Here is a 24,668-nt window from a genome sequence, read left to right as displayed (position 1 = left end):
CCGATGCATCAAGATGAATTTAAAGCCTACTGTTGGGTTTGGATTGAGGGACAAAATGCCAATGTGGCATTCTTGCCTGGGTTGGGTCAAGGTCGCAAACGTTCGCAGGTACTTTTCTTGTCGCAAGGAAATTTGGAACATGTTGGATGTTTGGCCCTCTCGGCAAGCAGAGAGAAGGTTTTCATGCTGGATCAATTAGTTACAGAGGAGCTACAATTTTAGCATTCCCACACCATGCCTCCATTACACTGACACAACTTACTTTTCAATTTATGTTCACCGCCCGAGCGACGAGCTAAACAGAATGCCATCCGGGTCCACTCGAGGGAAAAAAAAAAATAAAAATGCGTGGGAGACCCTGAGAAGCCCAAAATGGCGGTTGGCTGACGCATGTTGGCCTACATTTCTTTGCAAGCGGGTCACCAAAATGTGAAGCATGTTTAATCATGAAAGCTTGCTTGGCCAGAAATGCTTTAAGTGTGGTATCAAGATTATAGTACAATCAAGCCCAAATGTTTGCACAATCCCAAATTGGCACTTTCCTTGACTTCAACAAAACACTCAACACTAGAATACATGTTGGTGACATTCTTTGATTTTATCTTTTCTTTTTAATAGTTGTTTATTTCGCATCAAAAACTTCCTTTTCTGATTGGCTGGGAGATATCACATGATTCTGCTATCTTATCATGAGGCATGCATCCACTTACATTTAATTTTGATTTATTTAACTAAATATAGCAGCATGCCCAACAAAAGAATTGCAAAATTACCCTACCCTACAAAATGATTTTATTGATTGTGTTTATTGTTTATTTATTGTTCCAGGAGTCCCCATCATAACTCTCCCCCCCCAAATCACTCAGTGGCGCCCCCTGAAAAGTCAGCGGTATTAAAGAAGAAAAAAACAATCAGGCCCAGACAAGTTTCACCGACGGACACAAAATTGGTTGGACATGATACCGATATGACTCGTTGACTTGCCACAAGTAGCCAAACCAGCTTGAAGGATCAACACGCGTTACCGATCTTTCTGAATGCTTCACTGAGCACGGACAAGGATGGTGCAAGTGCAACTTTTGGCGTGAAGCTTAAGCCTCCCCAGGCATTGTGTTTTTTGGTCACGCAAGTGTTCGCTTGTTTCACGTGAGTGGAATGTGAGGCCTTCACACCTACACACTCTCCGACACCGTGAGAGTAGCGGCGAGGAGTAAGCGAGAGAGGGCGGAGCTTGTCGACTGTGAGAAAAAGTGCTGTCAATGGGCGACCGCCAGGACCTCCATCATTGATGGGCTTAGTGACAGACATGACAGACAGTCCTAACAATCACACCCCACCTGAGAATGCCTTGCACAAAAACACGCTCACCAAGCATCCCGGAGTGGTACGACGGCAGTGAGTCACCACGGGGTGTGTTTTGATTCAATTATCAGATCCAGACTTCACACAGAACTCTGCACCGCATGTTTTGTTGTTTTGAATCGCTGGTGGTACATTCCGTGTCTAGCGCAGTTGTGTTTACAAGCAATAGTTTTATATTGACCACTATGGCTTTTTGACATTTTTTTGTGGGTCTGCTCATGTGAGAAATGCCTACCAAATTTTATATTGAAAAGTGGAATGGGTTTTGGGGGTTAGGGTTATGTGTCGGATTGCTTTTATTGGATCTCATTTGATTGCACAGGTAACTCGTATAATCCATTTCAAAGGTAGTTTGCCTCCATCCTGTTGTTTTCGTGACAAGACTGTCACGGGCTCATACAGTTCAAGGTCGTCGTTGTCGCCCCTCCCCGCCCACCTTCCCGTCCCGCTCTGGCTCATTCATTCATTTACTCAGGTGTGTCCAAGGGGCCCCACAATGGCGCGCTATCGCACAGTAAGTGCTTTTCAATGGCAATTTGTTCATTGTCACACAAGATGGAGCGAGGTCCATATTTGAGGGCCTCACTCGGGGTGAGTGTTTACCCGCGAGGACAAACGAAGTCATTGACTTGCCCCCGGCGAGCTGTGAATGAGCTCCTTTTTGTGAATGCACATCAAAACAACCTCAAGCAAACGCAGGGATGCATTCCTCGGGCCATTTAATGCGAAGGCAAACAGGCAACCACTTCAATAAAATACCTTTCTAGCGCGGGAATTGCATAAGTCTAGTTGAGAGTGGAAGGTTACCTGAACATTTGCCAGTTAAAAAGAAGCAGGGATGGGGTTTTTCTCGTTGACAGGTTTACGGCGGCTGCAAAACGTTGTAGGGAGCCTACTAATCGGCACGTTTAAAGCAAATAAAAGGTGCTCGCGTTTTTAGTTCATCTAAGTGAAGAAACAACTAGCCCATGTGAAAAGGGATAAACAACCAAGTTGAGTCTTGCCTGCAGTTTAGCCAAACCAGTTCCAAGATCTGAAACTGCCAACTTTTCAAGTTCCCCACCTCTGATGAAAAGACACATAAAAGCGAATGAACCTTATCAACGAGGATGAACAACCCGATGAACAGGCAACAAAAGAACACATGAACAGCTATGAAAACACTAAAAGGACGACTATTTTTTACATTGAAAAGACAATAAGTCAAGTCCGCTTTAATTATATTGTAACATATGTTGCCCCCGGCTCTCAGCCCGCAAACCCCTTCCCATTGCAAACATCCACCAAACGATAACTCTCTCTACTATGTAATTACACAATGAACTGAAGGGAAAAGAAGTTTATTTTTGGTGTCTGTAAATGTTTGACTTCTGCAATGGTTGGGTGTGTGTGTGTGTGTGTGTAGGGGGGGTGCATTTCACAATAAAAGTTTAACGGCTTCATCGCATCGTACGCTTTGGTGGATTTTACAAGTCAAAAGTCGGAGATTTAGCTTAGTAAAAGGTTGCACACCTGTCTTTCCTCTGTGATTTTTTTCTTCTCATGGATTTGAGTAAGGAATTGCCACGCCTTGGTTTAGGTTGGATAAGGTGAAGTCTGATTATAATCCGATCCGCCTCCACAAGACTGACATTTTGGCAGATAGCAAAAACTTGAAAAAAAATCAGTTGAATCCTGTGTCATGCGGTGTGTAATCCCGGGGGTATCTCGGGGAATGATGTGTCCTTTGGAGGCACTGGAGAAAAGAATGTTCTACCATGTTACATCTCTACTAATTACCCGTTTGATGCACAACAGCAATTTTTGGTTTCAGAAAGAACATCATGGGTTTGTGGATGTTGTTGGCCTTGACCTCGGCAGAACCTTCGCACTCCCCCACAAGGTTCGACACTATCTGCGGTCTGCGTAACGTCCATACCGACCCATCAACTGTCTGCCAAGGGGCCTGACTAATCTCTATTTTGATACGAGCGTCAACAACTCCCATGCAAAGACATGCAAAGGGGAATGGATGCGCAGCCAAGAACAGTGTTGTTTCTCAGGACAGCTCATATTCGCAAAAAGCTCCTAGTATAGCATTTTACCAGTATCGGCCACCATCGCGAGTCCCTACTACCATTAGTAATCATCATAATAACAAGAATGCTTGATATTTACTGCATATAGAACCTTGTTACATCTGTGTGTGTTTTTCTTTTTAAGTGCTGGAACATTAAAGTTCACACGAGTTGAGTTTAGAAATGACCGTGTATGTATTCGATAGAAAACGGTGAGACCAGGCCGTATTTTTAAGCTGCCAAAAAAGCAGTAAAACAGTGTTTGAAAAATACAGATAGAGTACATTCGACCTGTATAGGAAACACGAGGCTTCATAGAGTCCCGGCATTGCCGCTGGCTAAAGAACAAGTCTTCACACGGTCTCCTCCCCTATTATGTATTTATTAGCGCAGAGAAATCATCAAAGCCTTTCGAGGGCATAATTGCCGTTTGCTTCGGCTCCGACTTGTCTCGGCTGTCCTTCAGAGACGCGCCGCCGCTTTTCACTACGCGCCCTGTCGTCTGGGATGCTTTGCTCATTAGCACTGTTAGCACATGCTAGCATCTGCCTGGGGAAATGCCGTTATCATGCTGGTTACACCTCTACTGGTTTGAACTGGACGATAATAATGCCTGGCTTATGACGATGAACAAGAAATACGTTCTATTTGTTTTATTTCAAGACTATTTATTCACGGTGTGATTTCTAAGCTAACTGCTTTTGTCACAGCCCATTTCGAGGTTTGGGGTCAGGTTGAGTGCTCGCAAAGACGTGCAAACGAGACTTCCATTGTCATTCCACTGAAGGACCTCGGGGCTGCTTGTTAACTTCATTTTTGGTTAATAAAGAAGAAGAGGTGGGCGAAGGGGTTTGGGGGGGCTTACTTTGCAGAGATGGTATCAGATGACCATTCGAGTTGGACTAAAAGGTGAACAGTCACCCAAAGACCTTCAAGAAAACAGAAGTCTAGTACAGCTGAAAAAGTTATTTAAGTACAGCAACCAAGTATTTATACTTTGTTAATTCTCACCAGTAGCTGAGATGCACTTTTATAGTCTCTGGCAGCAAAATAAGTTGTCAATAGGAGGAAAGAAGAGGAAGGCCTCAGCCAGGGTTGCTGGCCTTATCTGCCACACATCTGTAGGGCGCTGCTTTTTTGGATTCTGCAATTACAGCTTGTCACTCGCAAAGGCAAAGAGATGAGTTAGGCTAGGCTCCGGGAGGCCAGCGAATGTCATTGAAAAGCTGCAATTTACAACCTGGCATCCCGTCAATGAAAGAATTAAAGAGTTTGTTTTGGTTTTGCTCCCAAGCGGAACAACCACAAGATATTCTTTTTTGTATCAGAGGCGTAAAGGGCAAAATCGTTAAGTGTTACTTTTATTTGCCAGCAAGCTTGTCACTGTTGTTTTTTTAGGAGCACTTTGACAAATGCACTTTGGCCACTGCTAACTACTATTATCGTGTTAGCATTTGTTTGATTTTCATTTAGGTATAGTCTGCAACTATTTCAAAAATATAAAATTCTCATTCATCTAGATCCATATATTTATACTTGAATCTGTGTAAATATAATATGGACAGTGATGATACTAGTAGACCTTAAGAGGTAAACAAGTGTCCTCATTCCCATGTGACACAATTGCGGGAGGACAATGGTAGATGGCGTTCGGGATTAGATGACAGATCCAGTTACGCGGGCATCCCTCTTTTTTTTTTTTTTTCCTCAGCATAGCTGTCACTATCCGTTCTCACACAGGCTTATTGTTCCGAAATCTGTTAGCATCAAGCATTTGATCTGCAGAAATAGTACCCAACGGAAAAATTGCTTTACGTAACGTTATCTTCCTATATGTTAGCATCCCAACTGTTAGCATGTCAGTGTAACGTCAGCATGTCAATAATATTTTTCTTTATACTGTAGAGATCTGACTGATTGTTGGAAATTTACCAGGGTTCATGTTTCCATCGATTTGTTGATATAGGATGATATTTACCCCTCCCGACCCCTCAAAATCAGAGGCCATTATAAATCAACAGAGCTCTTCCTCTCCTGCATTGTTTAAAGCAACAATACGATGGCGGTAGATCACAAATAATTCTTTTGAACATTTGCTTCACCTGAAACCTATTAAAGCTAAAAGCGTGTGTGACCATCCCCCCCACCCCCCTGCCTGCGTCTCAGGTTGCCCTCAGTCAGGTATGATGGCCCCTGAGGGCCTTGGGTTAAATCCCCCCAGCCCAGACGTCTACGCGCAGGCCTGGTTTGCCCCAGTCGGGATTCCTGCATTGTCCGTGTGTGTGTGTGGGGGGGGGGGGTCTCTGTATTGTGAGGGGAAGCTCTTGTGTTATTATAGTTATCTCTGTGAAGCCTGCACTGCTGGCTGGGTGGGCACTGAAGCAGACTCTGTGAGGTCTGAGGTCACCACTGGAAGGAGCCACCAACCCCATTTTAATCACAGGCGAGAATGGAAGTACAAAGGGGCGTTTTGAGTGAATTGGTAAAAATAGGGATTTTTTGGGGTCTGCTTTAAAAAAATGTTTTTACTCTAAATACTGTATACACAAATAAAAGGTATTGGACTCTCACTTTTGTATTTCCTGTAATGTGTTGTATTGTACATGCCTGAAGTACGGAATACTTTATGAGTCAAGTTTGTTCCGTTTTAAGCGCAAGGAGGCCAGGTATGAGCACCTCCGAGTGGCTTTTCCTTCTTTTGTTAATGCTGATAAGACCCTCGCTGAGGTGTACGCAGGGTTCCGAGGATGTCAGTGTTTGCTGAGTCCTTGAGAGGCTTTGCAGCAAATTGGCTCTTGTTTTTTCTTTTTCTTTCTTCTTCCACTTAGGCGCTTATCTCCATTTCTGTTGATAAGCTAGAGCTGATGAATCAACGTCAAAACGTGAGGACCCGAGAGGGAATTGACTCCATAGCGAGCCCCGTCAAATATGCCACGTTGGAGACTTTGCACGCATGATTTATGTGCAGCTAATAGCCATGAATCAAGCGTGGACATGTTTGTACAGTCACATGACAGAGTGGGTGCGCTTTGTGTGCAGCCGGATTATAAAATTATTACAACATTCCGTGCGTGTGTGTGCGTGTGCGTACCTTGACAGTCCATTACGATCCACTCTTTTATAAGAGTATTTACTAGATCAAAACTTCCGAAAAAAAAAGTTCTATTAAACTGCATGTATCCATTTTGTATTCAAATCTGTCAATTTTCTGACTATGGTCATGTGATGTTTCCAAATGGAGTCGTGATTGGTCGTTACTGGAACTGAGGAACTGTGATGTCATTTTTAGTGGACAGCAAGTGGCAAAATGGCCGACCACGGATAAAAATGGGTGAAATTTGCTTCTCAATTTGCAATAGACCAGTGCTGCTTTCAGACAACACATTATTGTGTAGAAAGATTTCGAGTTGAAATTAGATTGATGGATTTATTCTTATAAATTGATGAGTTAGCAATTTTAGGCTACAAGCGTGGCCCTTGAGCAGAACATTTAAGAGCCCAAGCGACGTAAACGTCTACATCAGCTCTACGCTAACTCGTGGGAACATGGATCTCGCCCAAAAAAGAAAGAGCTGCTCCGCGTTCCAACTTGACTCTAAATCACGCAAAGCGAGAAGCTCCGATTCCCTTCGGAAATAACGATGGATGTCGTAAAGGCCTTTGAACGCGTGGCGGCGTGTCCAATAAATCCGACGGGGTCAAACGTGATCCAACCATTTCCCATGAAAAAGGAAGGCAAGCGGGCTGCAACATCTTAATGCTCTCGCATACTTCTCAAACACGTACAGAAATTCTTTTTGACTCACACACACACACACACACACACACACACCACTAAAACACACTTTATATACAGATTATATATCCAAAAATTGTTCTAGGTTACTAACAAATAAACATGTTGGAGTTTGAACTGCGAATCTGACGGGCGATCCCTGCCCTGCGTGCAGCTGGAAATCAAACCGAAATAAACGCCAGGGCAAAGTTCCACTAATCAAGCTGTCATCTGTCTGAAACGTGCCACCCCTCCTTTCTATTAGTCATCGTAACCGCAATGAAACAATTATTAAAGCAACATTGGCTCTGGAATGAAGCAAACCTGGCGTGAGGACACCGAGGGAGCTCCCCGTGTCCCGGCGTGACCCGTGACTTTTCTTACATGCGAATTTGAGACTGACTGCAGCTATCACTCGCTTTGTTCTTGCTATTTAAGTGTTGCCAAGTACGGTGGAGTGAAGAGTGTCCATGAGGGCGAAGATAAGAGCTTCACCATGTCGGCACCTTTGTCCTTTAACCAGGATATATGTGAAACCCTCACGGTCCTGCGTGTACGTCGTGTGTGATTTTTAGTTGAACTCAACAGAAAGCTGCCTTGAAACCTTAACACAGGCTCGAAGCCTTATTTTGATACCCTATCCTCGGTGCAGTGATGATGACTCACGGCTTCGTGGGCAAACATTGTCTGCCGCATGAGTCACGGGCGCTGGCACATGGGCATACGGCAACACGTGGACTGGCACTTATCGGGCAGTTCCCAACTGCGGCACATTCCTACGCTGTCTGCTGGTACAGTATGTGAAAGTGCAGACTGTGCAGAAATGATGCACAAATTACAATCAAATGTATTTTCTTTCTTGATGGCACCAAAAATTGTTTTTGCCCATCCCTAATGAATTTCGATGCTTTGTCAGTGAGGCGCCAGCACAAGAAATACTTTGTGCATGCGTCGTACGGCAAGTTTGTGGGAGTTGAGCGTAGCAGGATCCTGCTGGTCCGGCCGCTCGTATGCTTTTCAATTCTTGTGCAAACAACAAAGAAAAGCCGCCGTGAGTCACTGCGTCAACACGCCGTTCGTCCACGGGTGTAATCGTGGCGTCCGCATCCGCCACTGACGTTCGGCTCGTTCTTGCATTGGTATTGCGAGGCGAGCGTTCACGTGCACAATGTGTTATGTATGAGCGTAGTTTTTGTTTTTGTCAAGGCAACCGCATACGGTTTAGAGAGGCTTCTTCACACACCCTCGCTTCCTCCTTTGAACAGGATGTGGTGCTTTCACGCAGCGGCCGGTGAGGTTCTCCAATCTAACCGAGTCGATATAGATCAGTGGGCTTGAAAAGTTACTCAAATTTGTGGACTCGGTCAAGAGTCCTACACTTATTGTGATATTGAAGAAAACTCTGAGATGATAGGTTACGCTATCTCGCACGGTTAGGTCGCGTTTAGGCTAAAATGAACAATGCCGGTCGGTTGACTTTTCGCAGCACTAATCCCTCGGTTGGAATGCGGCAATTCCGGCCGAACACCTGACGCCTGAAATAGGAGTCTGAAAACCACGTTTTCTTTTTAAAATGTCAGCATTCTCATCCACGGCCGGCACTTTGTAAGCCACAGATGTTTCCTCCTTGAGAAAATGTGAAACCCAAGAACGAGGATCTCGTCGAGCTTTGCGGCTTTTCGGCAGGTTACAGTTGGGGTGCTCGAGGGGAAGAAGCAGAAAAAAAACACACAACACAGCTGCTCAGCATTGAGGCCAAGTTAGAAATAAAATATCGGTGCGCATTGCCAAAAAGCTGTAGTGCGCGACTTATGGATTGATGAGGGCGATAAAGGGGAGTCCTAATGGAGAGCACATGTGGAGCCGAGAGCGCAGAGGTCTAAGCGAGCTGCCCGGGTGGCACCTTTGCTGACCTTCTTTCTGCTAACTTCAAGGCTGTCTTCTCGATGTCCTCGCTTAAGAACTGAAAACTGGTCCCTGGAGCGCTGATAACTGATGCTAATCACGTTTGCGCAAAAACTAGCATAACTATCAATGCGTCTTCTAACCATGATCGAGAACACGAACCAATATTTCCACGGAGATGACCGACCAATCAGTGGTGCTGCCTGTAATGGCGGAAAACCTAGGATGAATGAACAATTCCAAACATTTGAAATCTCCTTTTTTTATCCCAAATAATTTTACAGCTCACAAACGCCGAGGCTATTTTGAAAATGGCAACATTATGACTGATGAATGCAGAGCTAGTCATGAACGCTTTGCAACATGCTAGCTGATATTTGCATCAGCGAAAAGGCGGAGCACGCCGGAGTTTATCAAGTCCTCGTCAGCGTCGCCTCGCTCTCCGTGGCGCACATGTCGATAACCGCACTTGTAACATGAGGACGGAGGGTGGGGGGGGGTCGTAATTACAGGGCCGCGCCGGGGAGAGCCATAATCACAAAGACCCAAAAAGAAAGATGCGAGCTGACAGATGAGAGCAGATTGTTTGCTGCTCGTTTCTCTTTGATTTGTGGTCACAAGAAGGGGAAAACCAGCTTTTGTCGTCGTGGCGTCAACCCTTGCCGCTTGACCCAATGCTGACTTGCACGCTGACCACTTGTTGTTTCAAGCTGATGGAAATTCAAGTGAGCAGATATGTCCTATTTTTACAGTGACCATAAGAAAGACATTCCAAAAATCAGTTGACATCTATGTGCTGAGGACAGTTGGCTTGTGTTATGCTGTTGCCGCCTTAGTTCACGGGATTCAAATGAACACGCTCAGATACTGTCACGTTAAACCACATGATCTGGCATCTCGGTCATCTTATTTGTAGTCACTGGCCAGTCTAGCAGTCATTACAGCGCCACAAATTAGTTGCTTCGCTCACCCACAGTTCATGCAGTTATGCGGCGGTCTTGTCAATCAAAACACGCCGCGCTACTGATTGGTTGGTTCCGTCCTCCCCTCATCATGCAGTTGTTTGCTGCTTTCTGTTCCAGTCACATTGGCTCGGCACAGTAGCATTCTTGCTAGCAGTTATACAAATGGAAATTCCCTCTAACTCGTTCACTGCCAATCCAGTTAAAATGGATATTTGACGTCTATACCCGTCAATGGCAGCGAATGCGTTAACTGAAGTCGCAGGTGTTGGCTCTGTCTTGATAGGCCATTAGAGGCAGCAAGTTGGATCAATTACAGGGGTTTACATGTCAATCATTACGGGCAGGAGCTATGGCTTTTAAAGCAAAAGGTTTTGTCGTTAAGGTTTTCTTTGTTCATTTCAATTAGCAGCGAGCTGCTGAATCGATGGCATTCAACCTGCTTCCGTGTATCGGCGCACTGTTCCACAACAGCTGGCGGAAGCTGTTAAATGAGCAGAAACTATGACACCTCGCTGGCTTGCACCAATGATGTCATGGCGTATATTTTCTATAGAAGAGTGTTATTTTAAGGGCCTGTATTTAGAGTTGTTGTTGACGCATATGCCATATCATTCCATTTGTTTGACTCTTTTTTTTTTTTTAAGAAAGCTACAAACTAAATCTGGGCGTGCTTTTCTTTTGGGTCACGTAGCTGTTTTTGGACGGAATTAATATTTAAGGGAAAACGATTCATTCGGTGATAAGCGGGAGTTTTATGGTCGGGCCTGGATGTGTAGTATGAGGCGTGTGTGACTTATTTCTTCTGCGAAGGTCACGCAAAGTTCACTCACGCCTCAAAGGCAGCATCTGAGGAGCTTACGGGCTTCCTCGGGAGAACAAACTCGCAAGCTGTTTTCAGCCTCGCAGCTTGTTACTGTTGCTTTAAAAACGCTGCCGTTGCTCAATGGCAATTGCCTAAGACACCCGGTTCCTGGTAAATGAATGTGCCGCCTTGTTCCAAATTTAGTTTTTTTTTTTTTTTCGCCTGCCACCGCGTGCGCTATTTGCTCTGCCGTTTCTCAGGGTTGTGGGCTTCGTTAATGACCACTTTGATCCCATTCAGGTCTGGCGCTGGTGTTTATGTGACCTTGGAGAAGACCAAAAAAAAAAATGTGGATAGTGGCCGCACTATACGTCCATCATTGTCAAATACCTCATGTGTTTAACTCTTGATTTGAGTTCCCGCCATCGAGCACAGAACCTTCAGTAAATATAATGTCATAACTGGCAAGTACATAAATCAAATAAAAATTAAGCTGCTTCTTTAAGATAGCTGAAAGTATGCTGATATAACTCAAGCGAGCTATATCTATTGTGCAAATTTTCATTTTAGTCCATTAACATTATACAAGAACTTCCCTGCAAAAATGGGGAGTGGAATAGGGGACGTTTTTCCAATCAGAAATTCAAAGTAAGAGTTTTTGTGTACATTTGACTAGTTGTTTGTGTCTAGTATACACTTGTCAATCATTAAAGATCACCACGGACTGATTGGTCCTGTCACCTTCATCGATTATTTTTTTTAACATGCAGTTTTACTTTTTCCATTTTGGTGACATGTAACTCAAATATTTTTCCAGCTATTGTGAGGGCAGAAAAAAAACACACCTCTAGGGATGCTGGTCATCATGTCACACAAGGGTGAAAGTTCACAGTCCACGGCACCGCTTGTTGAGTGCAGATAGCGAGCGTCTCTCTCCAGCGAGAGCCAAAAGTGGCGTGATGAATTGCACCATTCACCTTCTGCCCGCTCCATAAAGACCCTCTATGTGTTTTTGTCACATACAAACACAAGCGCGCCTCTTTAGCCCCAGACCCGAGTATGTAAAAACAGAGGAAATAGCCGAGAGAAAAGGTGTCACTTTTCCTCAGCTGAAAGCATCCAAGTGTGTGTGCGTGCGCGAGCGAGCGAGCGAGCGCAGCAGAAAGAGTGAGCGGCCTCTAATTCGCTGATCTCAGCTGATTGCGTTTTCCCGTCCAGACGGTAGACATTCCTGCAACCTGCGGCCGCAACCGTCGGGCTCCTTGCCCACGGAAAAACTTTGCTAGAGACGCACAAGCGCGCACACACAGGTGAAGATTTGTAAAGCCGTGGGTCGATGGGTTGAATTTAGTTGGAAATACTAGAAAAACAATTCTCACCGCAATACACTCCACAAGTATGGCTGACACGCTGCAGTGCTTAGTGGAGGCTAAAGCGTGGCTATCGTCACACAACAAATATGACCGACAGGTTGCATTCAAAAGTCTTCCCTGAAAAAAATGATGTGACTTTTTTTGGGAACAAAATTCCACTACATTTCTCATGAGAATAAGCTCATGCCAGAATATGAAACGTCAGGATCTGCCATCATCATGGAGTCACGTCCGTGTGTGCGTGACTCACAAACACACACACAGTCCAAACACACACTTCAGCCGGACACCGACCATCAGTTTTTCCGACACGAAGGTCCCAAAGGTTGCGGAAACAGCACCCCTGTGCACCCCCACCCCCCGCCTCCCTTCTCCGTCCTTCATGTCCTCTGCTGCACGCTTACTAATCAACAGGAAACATCTTTGGCGGCGCAGGAAGTGTTACTCTCTAATTGGCCTGACGTGATGCGACGGGTTCTCAGCCAATAGGCGGGGGGCTTATTTTAGGAGGCGGTATAAAAGAGGCCTTCGGACAGCACAACGTTCTCACACTTGAGAGAAGAAGCATTAGTAAGCACATCTGCTTTCATTGTTGTTGTGAAAGCAAACTTTAGGACAGTGGTGGGAAGTAACAAAGTGCAAATATTGTCGTACTGAATTTCATTCTTACATACGTTTTGGGTTCAATTTGACTCTTGTCGACATTTGAAAGCAAGTCCAATTGTGACTGGATGCCTTCCCACTACATTTCGATTCCCGCAGAAGTTCAATATGAGTACTTTTGCCTCCTTTTGGATTCCCACAACTTCCTTCTCACACATTCGGAGAAGGCGTGAGAAGCCACCCGTGCAGCCCAGTCAGGCCACCGTGCGTCCAGTCGTCAATCACACTGCGGTTAAAAGCAGAAAAAGACCCCGCGAGGGAACGTTTTATATATATATATATTTTTTTTTTGTGGTGTTATTATAGAAGTGGTCAGACGCCTCACACGGCTCACTTTTTTTTTTTTTTATTGTTTGTTTTCACGGCCAAAAATATCATAACGGTGACGCTGTGTCGGAGCTCCCTGATTAGCGGCAGACAAAAGGTATGAGAGGGCCTCACAGGAAAGAGAACAATCAAAGCGCACATTCCAAGAAAAGCACAACACGCAACGCAACACGGCGGGGACACAAAGGCTTCACCGAGGAATGATATCAGCACGCTTGCGGCTGATTAAATCATAATGTCTCTGTTGGCATGAGAGAGGAAAAAAGAAAAGAAAGACGATTACAGCATTTCTCAGGCTCTTAATCGGGGGATTCATCAAAGAGGGCTTCATTGTTTTCTGATAAATCTAAATGGAAGACATTTTGAAGAGTCCTACCCTTGCGGGAATAACAATGATTCAAATTTGATAACTAACTCAAACCTGAAGGCACGGCGTACTGTAATCATTCATATCTTAATACATTTGTAAATAAATTAAAATGTACGCATGTGATTTTCATGAATTCGATTGAAATTTCAAAATTCTAAATATTTTGATGACAAAATTACTTTTAAGTTCATTGTCCTAATAGTTTTGTTTCTCTAAAATGTTACCAGCCCTTCCCCGTGTGGTTACTGCCTTTGACTAAACATGTAATCACAAATCCAAATGTTAAAAAAAGAAAAAAAAATGGATGCAAACAACCCCCCCACCCCCCAATAATTAGTGGGATTCACCCCACCCCGTTATCCATCTCCATTACAGCCCCTCTCTGATGATGAGGCTATTTTACCATCAAGGTTTCAGGGGGTCTTCCCAAAACTTTTCCATTCCATAACTCAGGGTCCCTTTAAATGTCGTGGAAATTATAGCCATTAGCTTAACATACAGAAAGCTCATAGCAAGAATTAACCTTTTTATAATTTTGTATGAAGCATTTTTAGATTATGAATAAATACAAGACAATAATGTTGTCCGATGTTTTCAGGCCAATCAACAAAATACTATTATGTAACAGAAAGCCAAGGTTGTTTCTATTTACCATCTGTTATGAAGTGACATAAACAAAGTCCTTCTTGCAACGACTGCACAATACTGCAAAGGCCATATTTGCAGCAGAGACGATCTGTGATTGCCTCTCGAGTGCATGCGGCGCACCTCAGCTTGAACACACACACACCACTCACCACACACACACACACACATTTCAGGAAATAGTGGCCGAACTGCAGAGAAGATTCACTGTTCGAAAAACAGGAAGCGGTTAGGCAGCTGCACGCCGCATCGGAGCGTAAAGAGTGGAGGACACCTGCATCTCAGCTTCCATTATGAGATGTGCCACCCGCCACTCACGCCTTATTAAGTCTCGGAATGCGCTTCTTCAATGAGCGCGTTAGAAAGGCAAACACCAAGGCCCCTTTTGATCACGCAGGGAAAAATGCTGAGCGGGTAGATTAACCCAGGTTTAAGTCTCTCCTCCAGGTGAATTGCAGTAGCTGCCATTTCGGAGAGCGGGAGGTCAAAGGGTGTTTAAAGCCAGCCCCTCGCCTCGCCACCGGGTTAAAGCGCGCGACTTGAGCTTTCCGGCATGCCGACACTCGCCGGAGGAGTTTTGATGGGAATGGAATCAGGCGAGGCATGAATGAAGCGTAGTGACCCGAGGACGAGGCGTTCGTGACAGCTGGGCGAGGTGACGGGAGGTGAAAATTCAACTTTTCAGACCTTGATAAATTCAAAAAGCGTAATCAAACGTCGTTGTAAGTCAAAAGTAGTGTGACATTGCACGTTTTGTTGTCACAGGTCTGAAACAACGACAAAAGCAATGCTAGCTTATGATGGTCGTCAGCCACGGACGTCCAAGTTGAACATTTTGGGCTTCCGAGCATTCACAAACACTGTGTAAGACTGGTCAAGTTTGGGAAGGCAGGTGTGCAACTTCTTCTTAGGTCAAGAAGTCAAGGCTCTTTGAACTTTGACCTCCTGAGCAGCCCGCTGAGATACGCTCACAGCTATGCGGACGACTGACATAGTTGTGTCACACAGAAAACAGAATTGCATGCATTCTAATCAAGCTGTCATCATTCCAGTTTTCAGATATGATTAAGAAACATGACAAAGAGGGGAGCATAAATCACCCGCCTGATCAAGGAAGCCCGAAGAGAAACACGAGTCATTAAAGAGCAGCAACGGGGAGCCTTCAGGCCATCACAGGGGCTTAACAACCCCCTTCAGTTGAAGTGTTAAATAGCGATAGTTGATGCATCAATTAGCTGCGCAAGCTAAACCGACAGGCTTGTCGACTCACTTGTGTGTGTGTGTGTGCGCGTGTGTGTGCGTGTGTGGGTTCACCCAAGCAAGAAAGTCGTAGCCATTCTTTGTCAAATGTGAAATCAGGTTACATCACAAACTGACAGCCAAAGAGGAAACTGCGTTAGACCGACACTTCATTAGCCACCGCGCGCGCTAACTTCCTGCCACATCAGAATATGAAACGCCGCGCGTGCCGCCTTTCACGCCACGCCGGATCTCGTTCACTTTTGCCGACCGCCGATCGCGACCATATTAGTCAACGATAGCAATGTCCCGAGAGCCGCCCTTTAACTGATTTAACCGACCGAATGTCACTAACCGAGAAATTCTGCCGCGTCTTCAAATGTGCTGATTTCTGAAAGATTTAAATACGTTTTTATATGATCGCTTAGCACGAGTCAACCTAGAATCTGGATTACAGGCTGGAAGCAGGCTTTTGATTAGACATTTGACGATGACTCCCTGATACAGAGTCCACTGAAGCAGATAGCATCATCTTTCTCACCCCACACCCACCACTAAATCACGGTGTTTTACAGCCTTTGGACGAAGAGGGGGGGATTAATGCACTCGTGCTCCTTCGAGATAACATCAGCGATGTTCTGAGGAACGGTATGGTAGCTTCCATTCCGGAATGACCGGCCCGGCAAACCTCAGCCTCGCAGCCTCAACCGGTCAGTACGTCCCGAGGCCGTAGCTGTGTTCGAGATCAAAGGTCAATCTGGCCAAATCAACACTTGAGGGCTCAAACAGTAAATGCCAAGCAGCCGCTGTCCCCGCCCAGATTGGCCTCAAACACGGGCCGGGCCGGCTGCTGTGTTTGTCCAAGTTTCCTATTGAGCACAAACATAACGCCATTGAGCGCGTACAGCAGCAACAACAAGGCCTCTCTGACAGAGCGCCGTCCTGTGCAAACACACCAGTGCACTCAAGGAATCGTAACCAGGTGCAGGGGAGGAAATACCTGGCGCATTCCACGCGGCAGGAATGTTTTTATTAGCAGCCTCTTTTTATTTTTTGGGATTTTTTTTAGAAGTGTCACCATTCGGAGGTGTGTACACTATAAAGTGCACTGCAGGCCGGATCGCTCAATCAAGGGCGAGCAGCAGCGGCTTCAATGGGGAACCTGTGTAGCGGGCCCTGGTGGCTTACGCTATTTGGACAGCTGGCACAGTTTAGTTCGGCATGTTCAAATAGAACCGTGGAAAGAAACAGAAGAGAATGGAGTCCACTTTTATTGGACACTGTCACTGCACTGCACTCAAGGTTGATTATGAGCCTTCATTTTTTGATGTCACAAAGTTACCATTACAAACAAAAATAGAAATGTTGGCGGATCTTCTCAGGCATCAGTTCTTAAGATTTGTTTTTGCGACTAAATTTCATGTTAGTTGGCGTTAGGGACTGATTTCTTCACCGCAAAATAAAAACGGTACGCTGTGCAAATGTAATTTTATACCAAAATGGTGGCTTCAAAGCAAAATGGCAGACTTCCTGTTTAATTTTGAGGCATGGGTTCTTGGGACTTTTTCATTTGCTTACTCGTGATACTCTCGACATGCCAACCAAATGTCGTGTTGAAATAAAACTGGCATCAAGGGCGGATTTTTGTCATTTCTGGGAGTTTTGTATTTTAAGACAAGTCAGGAAACTTTGCTGTTATTTTCCTTCGGAATGCAATGAGAAAAACAGCAACTGTACAGGAGAGAGAGCGAGAGAGGAGACACAGAGAGGCCGCCCACCCGTCTGCCTGTTTTGCTTAGACATAAAAAGCGCCTTTCTTCTCACTTAGAAGAGAAAAAAAATAACATTTTTACAGCAAGTGGAGCAGTGTGTGTGTGTGTGGGGGGCCGGTATGCTTCCTAGTGTTAACAGCTAGTAAATTGAGGCTTGTGAAGCGCTTCACTGGCTCAATCATCTCCGTATGCTAGCGTCATTATTAGCAGCGACGCTAACCAGACAGGGTGCTGCATCCGCAGTTTTTAATCTGAGCTACTGACAGTTTTATATTCATATATGTATATCGACAGCATTTATAGCTTTTATATTATCTACAAACTGTATTGTATCAACACAAGTCCAATTTCAGGTTTTGCGGGTAAAAATAAATATCCGCCCATGTTATTATCAGACCACTCTTCTAGGTGATTGCTATACACATGTTGCTTACATCATAAAAAGTCCTGCTAGTAGAAAATGTGAAGCGCAGCAATTCGCATGTAGACAGTGTTTGTTTTAAGTGTAGTATATCTTCTGTGTTGCAAAATAGCATTCAGTCGTACGGACATTTAATAGCACATAATGGTGCTGTAATGAGCCGATATGGGAGAGGCACTTTGTACTGTTTAGCACACACTTACATGAAGTTAGAAAAAGGCTCGGGGCAATGTCGAGCTTGTCTACAGCCAGCAGCTTTCAAGTTGAGATTTATGCAAATAAGCGAAATTAGGATGAAGGCCAATTTCTGCTCGGCGGGCCTTAGAGTGAAACTGCGCTCATCTTTGGTGATGCTAATAGCGAGAATTCCTTCAGAGTATCGGCATGTTTCTTGGGCCCTATATACTGTATGTCATTTAGAATTGATTTATTTCTTTTACAAAAGTAAAACAGACATTAACAATTAGTACATCATATTTTGTATGAATGTATATATATATGTGTGTATATATATATCTTTTGTTAGGATTCTTGCAAACTAACAATTAAGCACCACATTCCAAGACTTGTCCCCATCCTGGTTTTTCTTTTTTTTTTTGTACCAAATGTTTTAGTGAAACTGGAGCAATATTGTAATGTCAGACTGTTGGCACGTGCTTCATCTTTTCGGCTAAACATTCTCTTACTCCAAAGAGGAGGAGGGGGGCACAAGAGGTTGAATGCTCTCATTCTCTGCCTGCGTTTGAATGCGGCCGCGTGCGAGCAGGAAAAGGAGCCAAACGTGCTTCCTGAGTGGGTCCGAGAAGGGGGAAACGGCTGTAATGAGCGAGGGGCGGGCGGATAAAAATAACTAGCTATATAAGCCCGAGCGTCGAGGCCCACTCGCTCTCAAACGCTCGCTGCCTCTCGCTCCAGTCGGGACGTCCCGTACGCTCACACACGCACGCACATTTTCCATGGACGTTGTCGTAACGCAAGCGGGTCGGTCCCCCCGCCGAGGTGACGGAATGCTCCTTCTCGCAGACTTGACACAGACGTGATGCATGCTTGGCGCGAACCCCACGACAACAACAACACAGTCACGGAAATTCTGAGCTCTCCATCAAGTTTTCAACCTCCTCCTCTTTACTCCGGGTTGCTTCAATTAATGCGGTGTCAAATCACTTTGCAGGTTTTGGAACACCCCGATTGATAGGGGTAAGAGGTCAGGGGTCACTAAGGCCTTTTCTGCAATCAGAAGCACGAAGCTACATTCACAATTTATATTCTAATATTTGTTCCATGAAATGTTGTCCCAATTTAGTGCTTCCAGTATTTTTACACTTGCTCAACGGGTAAGCCTCAGGGCCGGGAAATATTCTGGGCCATTGTTCTCGGAGTTGCGTGACTGTTAGCATGCAGAGGAAAAAAAATGCAAAGTACATTCAATAATTTTACTTAAAGGAGAACTTAAAGTATTGGAACTTTCCGTCAGTGACTTAAAAAAAGAATCCGAATGAGTTTGATTTTCTGCAGAGAACATGTGGGGCGGCCATCTGCCTCGCCCAGATTCCTCAAAGCACACCTTGGACGGAACAAAAAGCGCTCGTGGGAAAGTGGGTGAAAAAAGAAAACAAGGCGCCTCCAAGAAATGTGCGGCTGGCGTGGAGAGCCGTCAGCGCCTTTGTGACTCGCTTAGCCACGTGACAACGCGTTGATAGCGAGGACAAGTCAACAGTTGTGCTTTTACAGTAGTGAAATTGAAAAACACAAACACGCACACAAAAATATAAGGAAAAATAAAACAATATTACTCAAAAGCAATGTGAAATATCAGAAATAATTAGTGGCTAATATTTTATGTCAGATATAAAAATGGCTCGGTGGGGCACTGGGTAGCACGTCCGCCTCACAGTTAGGAGGGTGCGGGTTCGATTCCACCTCCATGATCTCCCCGGGCCCACGTGGGTTTTCTCTGGGCACTCCGGTTTCCTCCCACATCCCAAAAACATGTTTGCTACGCTGCTTGAGCACTCTAAATTGTCCCTAGCTTTTTAACCGGTTGCCCTGCGATTGGCTGGCAACCGGTTCAGGGTGTCCCCCGCCTATGCCCGATGACGCTGGGTTAGGCTCCAGCACACCCGCGACCCCCGTGGGGACTAAGCGGTACAGAAAATGGATGGATGGAAAAATGTATGACCAAAAAATTGAAAAATACTTTAAAACCGCACACACACATGGGTTGCCCAACGTCAAGACAATTGCGCAAGAGTGCGTTCGGGAAAGATATTCTCGGTATAGCTTCAGCAGAAATGTTGCTCATTGACTTCGTGCAGCCACGGCTTCCGCTTTCTCCCGGAAAGGCTGAAGAGTCAAGAGCGACCGGGTCAATATGCCAAACTCGACAATCCCGACAAGCTATTTGTCTTCTTCAGACAAAATGTCCCCAGGGGTGGAATTCATGAGTACCGAAGATCTCACTGAAGATGAAAGAAGCCTTGTGAAATGAAAATGTCACATCATTGACATTTTAGTGAGAAAAATAGTGACTGTTCTGTGAAATTGCTAAAGGAAATATCTCAAGGATTTAATTATTAGGTAGACTTGAAATCCAAACAAAATGCGGAATGAAAATGATTCTAAAAGCAAAAAATTGCACATATTTGACTGAGAAAAATGATCCAAAGAAAGCTCTTCATCAAAATTGAATAAACTCTTCCTTTTTAGGTGCTATAATCATCATTTGCGCAAACTCACAAACTGTCACTTCACACCTATAGGAGGACCCTGCACGGGAACACCGAAATCCAAATTCTTCATCACACATTTATGAGTGTTTTGAACTTTTCAGACACCTGACGAGAGGTTTCACCACAATAGAAACTGAGCAGCTGTTGAATTGACTAACAATAAAAGGAGTAGATTAAAAAAAAAAAAGGAGTCATTATTATTTACGCCCTTGAGAAGGATTTGCGACTCATCGTTTATCAATGCTACAGAACCACGTGCTGCTTCTCTGAGTGTTGTTAGCCAAAACAAAAAGCTTTCCGTCATCTGATCTAACTGGATCCACGTGGTGTCATTCGCTTTGCAGTGAACACAGCCAGAATCTGCATGGCGTGGAAACGGGAAAGCTCACGGCTGATGGCTGAACATGACAGTTGGATGCGAGCTTGAGCTGTCCGTCTGTTTGCTTACATCATCGCGCCGAGCACTTACTTCTCTCACCGCCATGCAAAACTGGAGAGAAAAAAATCTTTCCTGTCCTCATCACACACTACCCTCCACCCGCCACCTCATGCTTTTGTGATGGATGGATGGATGGATGGATGGATGGATGGATGGATGGATGGATGGATGGATGGATGGATGGATGGATGGATGGATGGATGGGTGGATGGATGGATGGATGGATGGATGGACTGCTATTAACTTGTAGTTTCGTTCAAGAATTACGCATGAAAGCACAACTCGGTTTGGTTGTGATGTAAATTGAACCACCCCCCCCGCACCACCATTAGCACTTGAATGGCATGTTACTTTAAATCGTGTTTACATCGCGGCTGCTCTTGAGCACGCTGGCGCCTGTTTGCACAAGCCTGCTGGGCTACAACTAAACCCGCTTGCGTTCATGCTCACGAGGCGCGCGCGCGCGCACTGCACCATGCGTATGACATGCGTAAACTCCCACCGTGCCACTTCAATAGGCGCACCTAAGGACAGATTTTGTTAGGTAAAGAATGATTTGGTCCCTTTGGCAGCATTGATGCTCCGTTTATGCTTGGCTGTATTATTATTGATGAAACCTAAAATCTTCTCTGCTTTCCTGTAGGGACAAAATATTACAAACAGGTCCGTGTACTGTCCGGTGACTCTACAGTAATAATAATTAATAATCCTCCTCATTCCTTTCTTAATTAGAAGCACAACATGTAAGATATTGACTGTAAATCTGTAGATCATCTAGCGCTAAACATTTCTGTCAAATCACGCGCTTTTCTTTTTTATGCAATGGATGTCATGTCATTCGTGAGCGTATCGTTGTGACCGGAATACTTGACTTTATGTGCGCGCCGACACTTATTTAAAAAAAAAGTGTTAATGTCTGTGCGTGGGGTTGTGAAAACGTCCACACTTTCTTGAGAAGTGCATAAATCACGGCGGTGATGTTCTGACAACATTGTTTTCATCCCTGCGCCAAATTACGTAATCCTCCACCGGTTGCTATATGAACCGCTTGTGTGTGTACGCTTGTGTGTTTGACACTTTTTTTCCAGCTCCAAAGGGGGCGTGGCCCCTGGAGCGTGTGCGTCATTGCGCGTAGGCAGCCCCCACTCCCTCCCTCGCTTAAAGGAACCCCACTCGCTCGAACCCGGCAGCTGTCAGCACTGGAGTAGCGCGCGCGCAACTGGAAGAAGCGGCCCGAGAGAAGTCCCGCTTTATAAAGAGCTAAAATTACGCGACGTCGACGTGGTTTCCTGGGCGGCTAAGAGGACTTTTATAAAGAGTCAAGGACGGTGGGGGTGGAAACTCACTGCACTGAGAACACTTCGTGGCGTTGGAGCCACAGCCACTATTATATCGACAAGTCGAGGCGCACGGATTGCGCGCACCACTTTTGGGAGCGAGTTGTTGAAACAAGACGACACCAAAAAGATGGCTTTATCGGGAGTGATGCTACCTTCTTTTGCCACATTCAGCAACCAAAGAGAGAAAAGCTGGGAAAACGTAAGTTGTCCTCCTGCCTCACAGAGACGTATAAAAGTGTTACGAAGTAGCAAATACTTCAGCATTCGTTAAAAATGTGAGCTATTATACGATCGTCTTCTTGCATGACTTTTCTGCATTTATTCCAATCGTGGTTTCTCAATGGCTTGTTTTGATTTTCCAGAGGTGGAAATCAGAGAATGACAACAAGCTCCCCACCGGCAGCTGCGCCATGCAAGAGATGGTGCACGGCGCGGACAACCTGTTCGCCAACAAGAAGGACGACGAGGATCTGAGCAACTACTTAGATCTGGATTTTATACTTGACGGAGCCTCAGCCTACGTGGCTCCGGCAGACCCCGGCGCATACGCCGCGACGGACGCAGCGGTGCCCGCAGCCTTCCCCGCGGGAGAGCACCGCTCCCCGCCACCGCCGTACGCCGCCGGCCTGTTGACAGAGCTGCTGCGCTCCGACGCCGGCTACGGAGTGACGCGCAACCCTCAACAAACGCTGCAGGGCAGGTTTTACGCCTCGCACTTCCCGCGCCAGGACATCAAAGTTGAGCCCGCCATGGACAGTTACGGCCCGGTGTTGGGCATGGTGCCCCAAAGCTGCAGCAAAATCAAGCAGGAAGGCAACGTTTCGTGCATGATGCCCTTCGAGCAGCCACGTTTGGCCATCTCTCCGCGGGCTGCCAGCAGCAGCATGACACCGCCGCTCAGCCCGGACGAGCAGGCGGCGGCTTCGGACTTTTGCGCGCCTATGAGTTGCTTCGTCGGTCACAAATACCAGAACAGCGCCTCCTTCCAGCATCAGCAGCATCAGCAGCATCAGCAGCAGCAGCAGCAGCAGCATCAGCAGCATCAGCAGCAACAACACATGCACATGGCCTACCACAGCGCGCACCACCCGGCGTTCAGCGTCTATGACGAAGCCATGGGTCTTCAGCAGCCTCCGCCGGGCGCGCAGAGGTCGATGCTCACGCCGCCATCCTCGCCGCTGGATCTGCTCGAGTCCAAGCCCAAGCGGGGGCGCCGCACTTGGCCGCGCAAACGCACGGCCACGCACACCTGCACCTTCGCCGGATGCGGGAAAACGTATACAAAAAGCTCTCACCTCAAGGCTCACCTGCGGACGCACACAGGTAAGCTCACCTTGCTCGCCCTTTCACGCTGCGGAATTACGCAACGCCACCACTCGGTGGCACCTCTCTCCCAGTGCCGATTAATCATGTTTTCTTTCCCTCTCTCGCCCTGGCAGGTGAGAAGCCGTACCACTGCAGTTGGGAAGGCTGCGGCTGGAAGTTCGCCCGCTCGGACGAGCTAACGCGTCACTTCCGCAAACATACCGGACACAGGCCCTTCCAGTGTCACCTTTGCGAGCGCGCCTTCTCCAGATCTGACCACCTCGCGCTGCACATGAAGAGACACATGTAAAAGGAGCCTTGACAACAACAAAAGACTTGTTTTTTGGTTTTTTTATTTAAAGTGTTCTCCACATGACCAAAGTCCCCACCCCTTAAATCTATATTATTTTCCAATCATGTAGCTGGTACTACTTTGGTTTTATGAGAGCAGACTTATAAGGGGCTGGCCCTTGTACAGTGTATACTTACAACTGGAATGTCTTTGACACAAAAGTGCCTTTCTATGACTCTGCTACTGTTTAAACAAATAACTCATGGTGACACAACTACCACCACTTAGTAGACAATCACATTGACAGGAGTGAAATACACACATTGTGTATAGACAATGTTTTTCTCCAAAGAAAACTGCCTCCGAGATGTCCCAGAGCTGCCCTCCCCAATTCCAGCCCCTTCTGTACACTATCAGGGCTTGACGTCCTGTACATTATTTTGTACTTAAAGTTATATAAAAATGTACATGTATTTTATATTGTCAAATGTGTATTTATTGTAAATATTAAAAAGAACGAAAATATCTCGCTGGCTTTGCCTCTTTCACTCCAAATAGCTTCGTTTGGACTCGGAGCTGCAAACCGTCATGATAGCAGAACTAAAATGGGTTATACATGTTGCCATTGTGTAAGCACTTTAATTTTAAAAATATGAGCACTTGATTTCCACTGGATTGATGTCTTGCAGCTGCAAAAGAGAGAGAGACACACACACACACGCTGCAGCCACTTGCGGGTTTTAGCCTATAAATACAAACACTCCATCCCCTAATTACAGAGGGAGCCCGGAGCCGTCTGGACAAGGAGAGGGGGGTACACGACACGGCAAAAGCCTCATCATCAGGGAGCCCTTCTTCCACTCCGCTCTCTGATGCTTCCCAATTAT

At 45.7% G+C, this 24,668-nt stretch overlaps 1 protein-coding gene across 1 annotated transcript; it reads left to right on the top strand.

Moving 5' to 3' along the window:
- The first annotated feature begins 22,012 nt into the window (after positions 1-22,012).
- klf2b (Kruppel like factor 2b) lies at positions 22,013-24,306 on the top strand. Its single transcript, XM_061294587.1, has 3 exons — positions 22,013-22,383; positions 22,547-23,507; positions 23,624-24,306. The coding sequence occupies exons 1-3, from the start codon at positions 22,312-22,314 to the stop codon at positions 23,797-23,799; spliced, it is 1,209 nt and encodes a 402-aa protein (XP_061150571.1). The 5' UTR covers positions 22,013-22,311; the 3' UTR covers positions 23,800-24,306.
- Positions 24,307-24,668: the final 362 nt, after the last annotated feature.

The sequence above is a fragment of the Syngnathus typhle genome, linkage group LG13, assembly GCF_033458585.1.
Source record: "Syngnathus typhle isolate RoL2023-S1 ecotype Sweden linkage group LG13, RoL_Styp_1.0, whole genome shotgun sequence".
NCBI lineage: Eukaryota > Metazoa > Chordata > Actinopteri > Syngnathiformes > Syngnathidae > Syngnathus > Syngnathus typhle.
The sequence above is the reverse complement of the archived record's forward strand: the minus strand, read 5'-3'. Positions and strand labels throughout refer to the sequence as shown.

Coding starts and splice junctions, on each gene's coding strand:
- klf2b (XM_061294587.1), top strand. CDS start 22,312: ATGGCTTTATCGGGAGTGATGCTACCTTCTTTTGCCACATTCAGCAAC. Junction 22,384..22,546: donor GAGAGAAAAGCTGGGAAAAC/GTAAGTTGTCCT, acceptor TTGATTTTCCAG/AGGTGGAAATCAGAGAATGA. Junction 23,508..23,623: donor TCACCTGCGGACGCACACAG/GTAAGCTCACCT, acceptor TCGCCCTGGCAG/GTGAGAAGCCGTACCACTGC.